This window comes from Schistocerca americana, chromosome 2 (assembly GCF_021461395.2).
Source record: "Schistocerca americana isolate TAMUIC-IGC-003095 chromosome 2, iqSchAmer2.1, whole genome shotgun sequence".
Classification (NCBI taxonomy): domain Eukaryota; kingdom Metazoa; phylum Arthropoda; class Insecta; order Orthoptera; family Acrididae; genus Schistocerca; species Schistocerca americana.
Window position 1 is genome coordinate 443,780,706 of NC_060120.1, and position 14,256 is coordinate 443,794,961.

The window sequence follows — 14,256 nt, forward strand, 5'->3', positions numbered from 1 at the left end:
GGTAAAATACAGGGAGTGAAAGGCTATGAACAATTTGTACAGAAATCCAGATGGCAGTTATAAGAGTCGAGGGGCACGAAAGCGATGCAGCGGTTGGGAAGGGAGTGAGACAGGGTTGTAGCCTGTCCCCGATGTTATTCAATCTGTATATTGAGCAAGTAGTAAAGGAAACAAAAGAAAAATTCGGAGTAGGTATTAAAATCCATGGAGAAGAAAGAAAAATGTTGAGGTTCGCGGATGACATTGTAATTCTGTCAGAGACAGCAAAGGACTTGGAAGAGCAGTTGAACAGAATGGACAGTGTCTTGAAAGGAGGATATAAGATGAGCATCAATAAAAGCAAAACGAGGATAATGGAATGTAGTCGAATTAAGTCGGGTGATGCTAAGGGAATTAGATTAGGAAATGAGACACTTAAAGCAGTAAATGAGTTTTGCTATTTGGGGAACAAAATAACTGATGATAGTCGAAGTAGAGAGGATAAAAAATGTAGACAGGCAATGGCAAGGAAAGCGTTTCTGGCCGGCCGCGGTGGCCGTGCGGTTCTAGCGCTGCAGTCCGGAACCGCGAGGCTGCTACGGTCGCAGGTTCGAATCCTGCCTCGGGCATGGATGTGTGTGATGTCCTTAGGTTAGTTAGGTTTAAGTAGTTCTAAGTTCTAGGGGACTGATGACCTAAGATGTTAAGTCCCATAGTGCTCAGAGCCATTTGAACCATTTTTTTTGAAAGCGTTTCTGAAGAAGAGAAATTTGTTAACATCGAGTATACATTTAAGTGTCAGGAAGTCGTTTCTGAAAGTATTTGTACGGAGTGTAGGCATGTATGGAAGTGAAACATAGACGATAAATAGTTTGGACAAGAAGAGAATAGAAGCTTTCGAAATGTGGTGCTACAGAAGAATGCTGAAGATCAGATGGGTAGATCACATAACTAATGAGGAGGTATTGAATAGAATTGGGGAGAAGAGGAGTTTGTGGCACAACTTGACTAGAAGAGGGACCGGTTGGTAGGACATGTTCTGAGGCATCAAGGGATCACAAATTAACATTGGAGGGCAGTGTGGTGGGTAAAAATCGTAGAGGGAGACCAAGAGATGAATACACTAAGCAGATTCAGAAGGATGTAGGTTGCAGTAAGTACTGGGAGATGAAGAAGCTTGCACAGGATAGAGTAGCATGGAGAGCTGCAACAAACCAGTCTCAGGACTGAAGACAACAACAACAACAACAACAACAACAACATGATTCCCTAAGATGTCAGATAGAAGCGTGCTTTAATATGAATGGACACCATACCGGGTACCTCATTTAGCAATGGCTCACAAGTGAAGGTCATGCATAACAGCATGCAGATTACTTTACAAGTTCCGTTTGGTTTGGTGGGTTCTTCGGTAATAATGTGAGGTGAAGTGTTTGGTGTTTGAAGAGGCAGCGTATTGTGATTTGAACTGCATGCAGGGAAAGAGGAAAAACATCATCCACTAGGACACAATGCGGATGAAAGTGTGTGTTTAATGACTGTATCGGCAGGCCTTTGAAGAGGATTGTGGCGAAAAATAAGAGAACGAAACCTGCAAAAGTCACTGGAGAACTGAATGTCGCACTCGCGAACCCTGCTAGCACCAAAGCAACACGAAGGGAGGTCGAGAAACGGGGCGTACTGGAATTCCAAACCCACATACCAATGCTCGAAACAGAAGATCGTAGTGTCGAAGCCATGAAACCTGCCTATGGTGGGACGAGTCCAGCTACTGTCCGAAACAAGGAAGGAGTACAGTGAAGGTTTGGGCACGCGTATCGTGATATTATATGCGAAACGTAGTTGGTTATTATGCAAGGTTGCAGTACTACTTAGGGTTATGTGTCAATTTTGACTGATCAGATCCGTACCATGGTACATTGCCCTTTCCTCAATGGTGATGGTTAGGTTAGGTTAGTGTTTTGTAACGTCCCGTCGACAACGAGTGTGGTGTCACCGCCAGCCACCACACTTGCTAGGTGGTAGCTTTAAATCGGTAGTTTATTGCCTGAATCTACAGAGTCTCACTTGTAACGTCAATAGCGCCTTGCTAGGTCGTAGCCATCGACTTAGCTGAAGGCTATTCTAACTATCTGCTCTGCAAATGAGCGAGGCTTCGTCAGTGTGCATGGCTAGCTACGTCGTCCGTACAACTGGGGCAAATGCTAGTCCGTCTCTCGAGACCTGCCGTGTGGTGGCGCTCGGTCTGCGATCACTAACAGTGGCGACACGCGGGTCCGACATGTACTAATGGACCGCGGCCGATTTAAAGCTACCACCTAGCAAGTGTGGTGGCTGGCGGTGACACCACAACGAGGTCATTAGAGACGGAGCGCAAGCTCGGGTTAGGGAAGGATGGGGAAGGAAGTCGGCCGTGCCCTTTCAAAGGAAGCATCCCGGCATTTGCCTGAAACGATTTAGGGAAATCACGGAAAACCTAAATCAGGATGGCTGGAGACGGGATTGAACCGTCGTCCTCCCGAATGTCAATGGTGATGCTGAGGGCCCCTGCTCAAACAGCTCGCATCATCCAAGACTGGTTTTGTGACACGTGGATGAACTGTCGTGTCTGCCCTGACCACCACACTCATCACGTCTCAGTATTGTTGCGTCTTTGTGGTCTACTACGCAGAGATGGCTGCTCTGTCACCACTACATCATCGTTACCCGAACTTACCACAATTTTGTGGGAAGCATGGTGTAAGGTTCCCTTGAAAACCATCTGGAGACGACTGGAAGGTGTTTTGAATGGCGGTCTACTCCGTATTAGGTGTTGTGTAGTGTTTTTGGTGCTTCCATATTTTTGTCCACCCCCTATATTTCGCAGTATCGAACATAAAGAAGCGCTAATTATTGTTAATGTATGCATTTTAGAGCCCATTTTAACTGGATATCTTTTTCTTATTTTGGTCCAACTACAAGCTTTCAAAATATGGAATACTTTTTTTTAACGCCCTGCATACAAAGAGAAGTTTCATAGCAGATGTCGTCCTCGTTGGAAGAAACTGTTCGCAGTGTATCTATACACTTGCGAGAAATTGGGTCGTACAATACAAGGTAAAATCTCCAACGTCAGTCGCGCTGTAGAATTTGTTCCGCTGCAGAGAAGAAGACGCAGGTGAGGCGTGGCCTACCTGCAGGATGCCGCAGACGCGCAGGATGTCCTCCTCGGAGAAGTCAGCCATCTTGAAGAAGCGGCGGACGAACTGCGCGACGGCCACGCGGTCCGCCTCGTACTTGGGCGTGCCGCGGCGGTGCGCGCAGTGCGACTCGAGCGCCCACAGCTTTTGCCAGCGCGCCGGGTCTGCAGTGCGCAGGCGCAGCGCGCGCAGCGCCGTCACGCACTGGTAGGTAGGGTGCTCCTGCCCGAAGCTGCTGATGCTCACCTGCCGGGAGTACAGCCGCAAAACACAATACGACAACAGAAGAAAACTAGTTATCTCAATGTTACTGATGCAATCCACAATGTGGGGATTAAACTGGACACATGTACCTACAGGACCAACCCGATACGTTGAGAATGGGGAGCCTCCACCTGCCATGCGGCACAGCTAATTGTGGTACGTAGGCTAACAGGTTCTCTGTTATTTTATACTGACTTGACAAAAGTCATGGGATACCTCCTAATATCGTGTCGCACCTCCTTCTGCCCGGCAAGGTGTTCCGCGCTGTCACTTGCTACAAAAAGTGCGCGCGTACGGTCTATCCAATCACATACGCGGTTGGATAGAAAGTTTTCTAACGGACAGGGAGCAGTATGTCGTCCTGAACGGGGTAACTTCAGCAGAAACAAGAGTAATTTCAGGTGTGCCCCATGGCACCGTAATAGGTTCAAAATGGTTCAAATGGCTCTGAGCACTATGCTCAGAGCACTTAACTGCTTAGGTCATCAGTCCCCTAGAACTTAGAACTACTTAAACCCAACTAACCTAAGGACATCACACACATCCATGCCCCAGGCAGGATTCGAACCTGCGACCGTAGCGGTCGCGCGGCTCTAGACTGTAGCGCCTAGAACCGCTCGGCCACTCCGGCCGGCAGCGTAACAGGTCCTCTGCTTTTTAAGAAGTAATGTATTGTAGAGTAGCTTCACACCTTTGTAAAAATAAAGCTTTAACAAAATGTCAGTTTGGTTTCCAGACAGGTTTTTCAACGGAAAATGCTAAATATACTTTCACTAAAGAAATATTAAATGCTCTGAGTAACCGGAAGTCACCCGTTGGGATTTTTTGTGGTCTATCAAAGGCTTTTGATTGTGTAAATCATGGAATACTTCTAGATAAGCTCAAGCACTGTGGTATGAATGGGACAGTGCTCAAATGGTTTAAATCATTCCTAACTGGAAGAGTGCAGAAAGTTGAAATAAACAGTTCACATAGTATGCAAAAAACTGGTGATTTCTCAAACTCTGGAACAATCAACAATGGGGTGCCGCAAGGTTCGGTCTTGGGTCCTCTGCTGTTCTTAATATGCATTAATGACTTGCTATTCTATATTCACGAAGATGCAAAGCTGGTACTTTTTGCCGATGATACAAGTATAGCTATCACACTCGACAGACAGGAATTAACTAGTGAAAATGTAAACGATGTTTTTTAGAAAATCATTAAGTGGTTCTCTGCAAATGGGCTCTCATTAAACTTTCACAAAACACAGTATATATAGTTCCACACAATAAATGGAATGACACCGTTAATAAATATAGACATCAATCAGAAATTGGTAGCTAAGGTAGAATATTCAAAATTTCTAGGCATATGCATTGATGAGGGATTGAACGGGAAAACAACACACTAAGGATCTGCTGAAACGTTTGAGTTCAGCTACTTATGCTATTAGGGTCATTGCAAATTTTGGCGATATACATCTGAGTAAATTAGCTTACCACGCCTATTTTCATTCTCTGCTTTCGAATGGCATCATGTTCTGAGGTAACTCATCATTGAGTAAAAGAGTGTTCATTTCACAAAAGCGTGTAATCAGAATAATTGCTGGAGCTCATCCAAGATCATCCTGCAGACACTTATTTAAAGAGCTAGAGATCTTCACTGTAGCCTCACAATATATATATTCACTTATGAAATTCTTTTATTAACAGTCCGACCGAATTCAAAAGTAATAGCAGTGAACATGGCTACAACTCTAGGAGAAAGGATGATCTTCACTACCCAAGGTTAAATCTAACTTTCGCTCAGGAGTGGGTAAATTATGCTGCCACAAAAGTCTTTGATCACTTACCTAATAGCATCAAAAGTCTGACAGATAGCCATATAGCATTTAAAAGGAAATTAAAAGAATTTCTTAATGGCAACTCCTTCTACTCATTAGAAGAATTTTTGGATATAGTAAGTGGGTAATTTCCCAACCTCCACAAAGAAAAAAAAAATATTGAGTGTCATGTAATATTTTGTCTAATGTAATATCTTGTATAGACACCTTTTATTAACCTGACACGTTCCACATCATTACGAAATGTCGTATTCATGATCTATCGAACAAGTACTAATCTAATCTAATCTAATCTAATCTACGATTTACGTAAACGATCTGGTTGATGGTATTGACAGCGGTCTTAGACTGTTTGCCGACGATGCTGTAGTCTACAGGAAAGTAGTATCACACGAAAGTTGTGAACAAATCAATGAGGATTTGTAGAAAATAAATGCGTGGTGTAATGACTGGCAGTTATCTCTCAATATTAGTAAGTGTAACCTACTGCATATAACAAGGCGAAAATCCCCATTAATGTATGAGTACAAAATAAATTATAAGTCTTTGGAAGCGGTAACATCAGTCAAGTATCTGGGTGTGACTTCGAAATGATCTCAAATGGAATGATCAGATTACACAATTAACGGGTAAGGCGAACTCTAGATTGCGGTTTATTGGTAGAATCCTGAAGCGATGCAGTCCTTCAACAAAGGAAATAGCTTACAATACGTTATTTCGTCCAGCCTTATTGTTCGTCTGTATGGGACCCTTACCAGTTGAGTCTCATCCAAGAGATTGACAAGGTCCAGAGAAGAGCGGCAAGATTCATGACTGGTACATTTAGCCATCACGAGAGCGTCGCTAAACAGAAGGGGCTGCTCACTAAATTCCGAATTACCGTGTTCACCGAGGATGTAGAGCATGTATTATTACCACCAACTTTCAAATCGCGTAATGATCATCATTCAAAGATAAGCGAAATTAGAGCTCGTACTGAGGCGTTCAGACAGTCGTTTTTCCCTCGCGCGATCCGCGAGTGGAACAGAGGGGGTGGGGGGAATATGACTTTGGCGCGAATTGTGCCCTCCACCACACACCGCTTGGTGGCTAACAGAGTATATATGTAGATGTAGACGTAGAAGGTGCGGCAGCTTGACGTGTATGGACTCATCGAACGATGCAGAAATACTGAGCCATGCTCACAGCCGACCACAATTGCAGGATTTTATGCACGAACTGACCTCTCGGTTATGTCCCATAAATGTTCGAAGAGATTCACGTCATGAGATCTGGGCGGGCAAATCATGAGCTCGCAATGTCCAGAATGTTCTTCAAACCATTCCCCAAAAATTGTGTCCCAGTGAAATCGCGCATTGTCAGCCATAAAACTTCCATTGTTGTTTGGGAGCATGAAGTCCACGAATGGCTGCAAATGGTGTCCAAGTAGTTCAGCTGGACCAGAGGACCCAGCCCATTCCATTTAAACACAGCATAAACCATTACGGAGCCACCACCAGCTCGCACAGTGCCTTGTTGACAAGTCCATGGCTTCGTGGAGTCTGCGCCACACTCGAACCCTACCATCGGCTCTTACCAACTGAAATTGCGACTCATGTGATCAGGCCACTGTTTTCCTGTTGTCTAGCGTCTAGCCAATGGGGTCACGAACCCAGGAGAGGTGATGTCGCGCTGTTAACAAAGGCACTCGCGTATTTCATTTGCTGCCATACCCCATTAATGTCAGGTTTCGCTGCACTGTCCTAACGAATACGTTCGTCGTACGTCCACATTGATTAATGCGGTTATTTCACGAATTGTTGCTTTTCTGTTAGCACTGGCAACTCTACGCAGACGCCGCTGCTCTCGGTCGTTACGTGAAGGCCGTCCGCCACTGTGTTGTCCGTGGTGAGAGGTAATGCCTGATATTTGGTATTCTCGGCAGCACACTCTTCACACTGTGGATCTCGGAATACTGAATTCCCTAACGATTTCCGAAATGGAATGTTGCATGGTCTAGTTACAACTACAATTCCGCTTTCAAAGTCTGTTAATTCTCGTCGTGCGTCGATAATCACGTCGGAAACCTTTTTATATGAATCACCTGAGTACAAATGACAGCCCCGTAAAACACTGCCCTCTTATACCTCGTGTGCGCGATGCTGCGGCCATCTGTATATGGGCACATCGCTATCCCATGAGTTTCGTCACCTTGGTGTAGATTAACTGGAAACTGGCACACCAAACCTTTGCTCCCCTCCAGGTGAATCAATTGTTACAAATACTGTTCATGAGCAACCCCCAATTTTGGGAACAGTGCAAAGGATGGTGTGGGTCGAATACCAATACTAATCCATGGTTGTAGACGACTATCACATAGACTATTAAATTATGTAATTACAGATTTAGTCAAGTGTGAGAGAGACTGATGTCATGCGTGCGTTGTAAATTCGTTTAAATAGTCAGTACATCTGTATAGTGAAACGTATCTTGTACCACCATTATTTTTCATTTTTATTAATTCTTACGATGAAATAATTGATCTGTTATAGAACCATGTCCTAAACATGTACCTAACGTCAAACAATATGAACGCATATTGGTTGTAATTGAAAGACAGTATAGACGAGATATGTCAAAGATAAATTGTAAACTTCATTCAACTTTCTGTAAAACAAAAGATTCGGAAGCGAGGACTTCCTATTCTTAATACAGTTCAGATGTTGCCTAGGAGCCTAAAGGGAGTATACGTGATTGAGCTATGTAATTTATCTCATTTATTGCATATGTCATACTGATAGTAAGTTTGTCTCCATTCTTTGTAGAAATAAAGATATTTTAATTTTGTTGTATGAGTTTTATGTTGCAGATGATGTGTCAGGAATTGTGCACACATCGTTTGAAGTCAGAACGACTGGTAGCTTTTCGCGTCGTATCTTTTAAATACTACATTCTTAAGAACTCGAACCTGTATATTCTTTACTACGAAGTCAAAAGTAATACTTATCACCACTTTTTACTTGGAAGCCAGTTTAACACTTTCACGATTAAAAATGCTGTCAAACAACGATGATGGTCTAGTACAACAGCCACCAGTGCCTGATACATTAAAACAAAGACAATAAGAGATGGCCTGCAAGAAACAATGAAATTGGTAAAATACAACAAGATAACTGATTACTTATTGATGCGTGTTATAATAATTACCGCTTCGTACCATCACATTTGTGACGTATTTTTCCCGAGGCAAATCTTTATTCATGCATTGCATAGTTTTTGCTCGATTTAATTATTTTTCTAACTTTATCTGCCAGGATGGAAGGGTACGTTACAGTAGCTGCAATATCGGATAAAAAGTATCTGAAAACGCCTCTGTAATGTGGAATTCACCACTAAATGTCACGAGAGGTGGACATGCCAGCATAAAAGGAAACGGGGAGTACTGTGCTGCCAATATACAAGCAGTAATATCAGAATGGTTCGGATAGGAGAACTCAGTGACTTCGAATGTGGACTGGCCGTTGGATGTCACCAGGGTTACGAAGCCATCAGAGACATTACAACCCTTATCAAGCTGTCCAAGTCGACTTGTGGTGATGTGGAGACGCGAAGGAACAGCCGCAGCTAAACCATTACCAGGCCCTACTTTCTGATGGGGCAGGAACCGTCGAGCAGTGCGTAGGGTGATAGTAAAAAATTACATGAAACCAGCGAAAGGAATCACTCCTGAGTTCCATAGGGCAACCAGCAGTCCCACTACCACAACATGCGTAGGGAGTTCAAAGGAATAATCTCATAAGCCATACTTTTCTTTAGTCAGTGCAGGCGATGCTTGAAGAGGTGAACGGAAACGGGTTATTCAGAGAGATTAATCACGCTATACCCTGTCGCAATCCGATGGCAGGTTTTGGCTTTGGCGAATGCCTCGATGCCATTACCTGCCATCATGTGTAGGGAAATCCGTGAGGAAGGGAAGAGGTGGTGTTACGGTGTTTTTCGCAGTTACCTTGCAGTCCCCTCAAAGAGGTTATAACAAGGTCAAATACGGTGGGATATGGACAAATGTTACAGAATTATGTACTGCATACACTGGAGGATGATTGTTACTGTTACCACGAAAATACACAAAATAATATTTCATCTGCGGCGCAATGGTTTGTGAGCAATATCATTCCTGAAATGGACTGGTAAGTCCAGAGTCTCACCTGAACCCAATCGAACACCTTTGGGATGAGAACGTCGACTTCATTCCAGACACCAGCGTCCAACAACATTACATTATTTGATTTCGTCTCTTGAGGAAGAATGGGCTGTCAGTCTAAAAAAAATGGCTCTGAGCACTATGAGACTTAACATTTACGGTCATCAGTCCCGTAGAACTTAGAACTACTTAAACCTAACTAACCTAAGGACATCACACAACACCCAGTCATCACGAGGCAGAAAAAATCCCTGACCCCGCCGGGAATCGAACCTGGGAACCCGGGCGCGGGAAGCGAGAACGCTACCGCACGACCACGAGCTGCGGACCTGTTTTGCCTTGAAATATTTTATTTATAGATGATTTCTGTATGCGCAATACTTTGTAAGCTAGCGTGCCAGGCAGTCTGTTGGAGCTTCTTGCTTTGTTCTTTTGTGTGAATTCAGATGCCTGTCACTGTGGTCCCATCACGGCCATGTGCCTCGTAAATGATTAGGAATTTGGTATTTCCGTAGCATTTTGCAGAGTAATTTGTCTTTGTAAAATTGAGAGTCTTCGCAACACCTTTTGTAGTACCAAGTTCTAGCTAATGAGCCCTGAATTACTAAGGTTTTCTCTCATGCTGCGGAGGAATTTCTAGTTGGTTGAGTCAGTTTCGATATGCGGCCAGTTGATTAGCGGTGGGAAAGGGTAACCCTTGCGTCACTGATGCGTGTTAGTGTGTTGGGAACGACTGAACCTGTAAATGTTTGTTTGACTGACTCGTTACCTGTATGTTATGTTATTCGTATTGTTTCTGCTATTGTTTGTACCATTTCTGAATATATCCGCTATAATTCTTTAAATGTACGCGAACTTCCACCATTAGATCCTATATTTCTGAATACTTTGTCCTGGCTTCCATCGTATTCCGTGGGTAATGAGCAAGAGTGCAATTATCTAAAGGCAATCTGGGTCTAAACCCGGACCGTGAGAACAATACGATCATATTCTTCCTTTTCTTTGCCGCGCGGGTTTAGTCGAGCAGTCTGTGGCGCTGCAGTCATGGACTGTGCGGCTAGTCACGGCGGAGGTTCGAGTCCTCCCTCGGGCATGGGTGTGTGTGTTTGTCCTTAGGATAATTTAGGTTAAGCTTAGGGACTGATGACCTTGGCAGTTAAGTCCCATAAGATTTCGCACACATTTGAACATTTTTTTCCTTTTCTTTGATCCAGTTAATATGTAGTGAAACCAATATACACTGTCCAGTCACATTAATGTGACCACGCTGAGTGACCACCTTTTGTCCCGCGAACCGCTGCGCGACGTGCAGTAAGATAGTCGGAGAGGTTCCGGGAGGCACTGACAGGAATGTGGAGCCATGGCGAATCCAGTGCTGTGACCAACTGAGGTAGGTTCATCGCCTGTGGAACCATGGCGCGAACAAGCCGATCAAGGTGGTCCCACAGTTTCTCGACTGGGTTTACATCCGGGGAGTTTGGTGACCAGAGGACTACGATACACTCATTCTGGTGCTCTTCGAACCATGCACGCACACTGCGAGTTCTGTGAAACGCTGCATTTTCCTTCTAGTAGACGTCTTTGTGCCGAGGAAACGCAAACTGCATGTAGGGGTGGATATGGCCCCCAAGCATAGATGCATAATTGTGTTGAACCATTGTGCCTTCAGAAAGGCGCCATCACCCAGGGAATGCCACAAAAACATTCCCCAGACGATAATGCTCTCTCCTCCGGCCTGGACACTTTGCTCTCAGATATCTTGTTCCATACGCGCCAACTGCTGTCTCCCTAACAGAGCACACAACGTAACTTATCTGAGAAGGCCACGTGTCGCAACTCAGTGGAGATCCATTTCCGGTACTGAAGTGCAAATTCCAGCCTTCGTCGCCGATGAACAGCAGTCAGCATGGTTGCATGAAGCAAGCACCTGCTGCGAAGGTCCATACGCAGCGACGTTCGCTGAACGATCATTGAGGAGACAGTGTTGGTAGCCCCTTGGTTCACCTGAGCGGCCAGTCGCTCAACAGTTGCACATCTACTAGCCCGTACACATTTCCGCAGACGTCGTTCACCTCTGTCATCAATGGCTCGTGGTGTACCAAAGTTGCCTCGGTGCTGGTTTCGGCTAGCGACATTTTGCCACGCGTGGTATACTTTAACCACGATGGCACGCGAATAGTTTACAAATATAGCCGTTTCAGATAAGCTTCCATCCTTGGGCAGAAAGCCAATGATCATGTCCTATTGGACGTCAGATAAATTGTTCTATTTCCGCGTTTAGAGAACGACCGCTCTGTTTTCCACGTCTCTCCGACACTAGTGATGCCACCTTCCTCCTGTGAATTGTTCTTGCACTTTGACATCGAACATAGGTGGTGGTGAAATTAATGCGACTTTATCGTGTATATTGCACGTCTTCATAACATGTCGTGTATGTCCACAGTTCGACCCTTTACGTTAAAATGGATGTTCTTTTTCAAAATTAAGTCACTATTTTGGCAGAAAAGTCAGAAATGTTATTGAGGTTCTCATGTAATTTTGCAAAAACAGACATAATGTCTTATGGGATAACAGCAATCAGTGATTTTATAATGTTACTTAAAATCCGTCTTGATTGCAAATTTTTTATTATTCATATGACCGGTTCCGGTTCATTCAGAACCATCTTCAGATCTGGTATTTCAGTTACAGGAGTAATCCGTCCAAATCCAGCAACTTTCACATGCTACGTCACATGTAAGAATTTCAAATAGAAAATCTGCAGATTGAACAACACAAAATCTGAGAATCGACTTGATTAGGGCCAAACTAGTCCTCTGCACGATTACATCTTACAGGATATATCACACCAGCACTTTTCTTTTAGGTTTCTGTTCTGATATAAAGCACGCAGTGAGCAACGTTACAGGTGAGTGGTAAATCGTTCTCTAATCCGCCACAGTGCTGTTACGATTTTTGAAATGTGGTTAGGTACAGAACTGTAGAAACTACATACATCAAAAAAAGCTTTACATCACCTCGGTTCCAACAGTTCCGGAACCTCTACAGAAAATTGGAATTGCGATCGACATAACCATCATTTCCGCCCTTTTTATTGCTCATGAAAACCACACATTGCATGTTGTACCACCATACAGTGAGACCTTCAGAGGTGGTGGTTCCGACTGCTGTACACATTCAGTACCTCTAATACCCAGCAGCACGTCCTCTTCCATTGATGCATGACTGCATTCGTCGTGGCATACTATCCACAAGTTCATTAAGAGAGTGTTGATCCAGATTGTCCCACTCCTCAACGGCGATTCGGTGTAAATCCTTCAGAATCGTTGGCGGGTCACGCCATCCATAAACAGCCCTTTTCAATCTATCCCATGGATGTTCGTTAGCGTTCATTTCTGGAGGACATGCTTGCCACTCTAGTCGAGCGATGTCGAATCTTGTAGGAAGTCATTCACAAGATGTGCGCGATGTGGGCGCGAATTGTCGTCCATGAAGACGAATGCCTCGCCAATATGCTGTCGTTATGGTTGCACTATCGGTCGGAGGATGGCATTCACGTATCGTACAGCTGCTACAGCGCCTTCCATGACCAACAGCGGTGTCCGTCCGTCCCACATTCTGCCACCCCAAAACGGCAGGGAACCTCCACCTTGCTGCACTCCCGGGACAGTGTGTGTAAGGCGTTCAGCCTGACCGGGTTGCCTCCAAACACGTCTCCGATGATTGTCTGGTTGAAGGCATGTGCGGCACTCATCGGTGAAGAGCCCGTGATGCCAATCCTGAGCGGTCCATTCGGCATGTTGTTGGGCCCATCTGTACCGCGCTGCATGGTCTCGTGGCTGCAAAGACGGACCTCGCCATGGACGTCGGGAGTGAAGTTGCCCATCATGCAGCCTATCGCACACAGTTTGAGTCGTACCACGACATCCAGCGGCTGCTCGAAAAGCATTATTCAACATGGTAGCATTGCTATCAGGATTCCTCCGAGCCAAAATCCGTAGGTAGCGGTCATCCACTGAAGTAGTAGCCATTGGGCAGCCCGAGCAAGGAATGTCATCGGCAGTTCCTGTGTCTCTGTATCTCCTCCATGTCCAAATAACATCGCTTTGGTTCACTCCGAGACGCCTGGACACTTCCCTTGTTAGAACCCTTCCTGGTACAAAGTAATAATGCGGACGCGATTTTGACCGTCTAGGCATGGTTGAACTACTGACAACACGAGCCGTGTACCTCCTTCCTGGTGGAATGAGTGGAACTGATTGACTATCTGACCCCCTCCGTCTAATTGGCGCTGCTCATCCATGGTTGTTTACATCTTTGAGCGGGTTTAGTAACATCTCTGAGCAGTCAAAGGGACTGTGTCTCTGATACAATATCCAGAGTAAACGTCTATCTTCAGGAGTTCTGGGAACAGGGGTGATGCAAAACGTTTTCTGATGTGTGTATATTTGTGTAGTCAGAATCGTTATTCGGTGCGGGTTTTTCGTTAACGAATAGTAAAGTAATTCCGTTACGAGTGATGGTTTTCTCTTTTGTGCATTTCAGCACGTCGTACTGATTGAAATTTTGGTGGATGCAATACTTTTTTGTTGTGCTTAAAAATTTCCTCTTTGGTCATACGCAGTATTAATCTTGATAGGATACAGCTGAATGCTGAAGGAATTTAAATGATTTAAATAACCAGTATGAGTCACATTCAGTTTTATAAAATAATATCTAACTTTCAAGCTCGCCTCACTTACTGTCGGATAGGGTATAGTCCAATGTCGCTTCACTTTCTGCTCCGGCGGCAGGACCATCCAGTGTGTAGTCCTTGTCGCATAGAAATT

General features: G+C 44.6%; 1 protein-coding gene across 1 annotated transcript in view; it reads right to left on the reverse strand.

The window, feature by feature from the left end:
• Positions 1-14,256, reverse strand: part of LOC124595136 (SET domain-containing protein SmydA-8) — a 280,059-nt gene that overhangs the window by 101,901 nt on the left and 163,902 nt on the right. Inside the window, exon 4 of the mRNA XM_047133735.1 lies at positions 3,153-3,404. Within this exon, the coding sequence (XP_046989691.1) occupies positions 3,153-3,404 (252 nt within the window). The remainder of the gene's footprint in view (positions 1-3,152; positions 3,405-14,256) is intronic.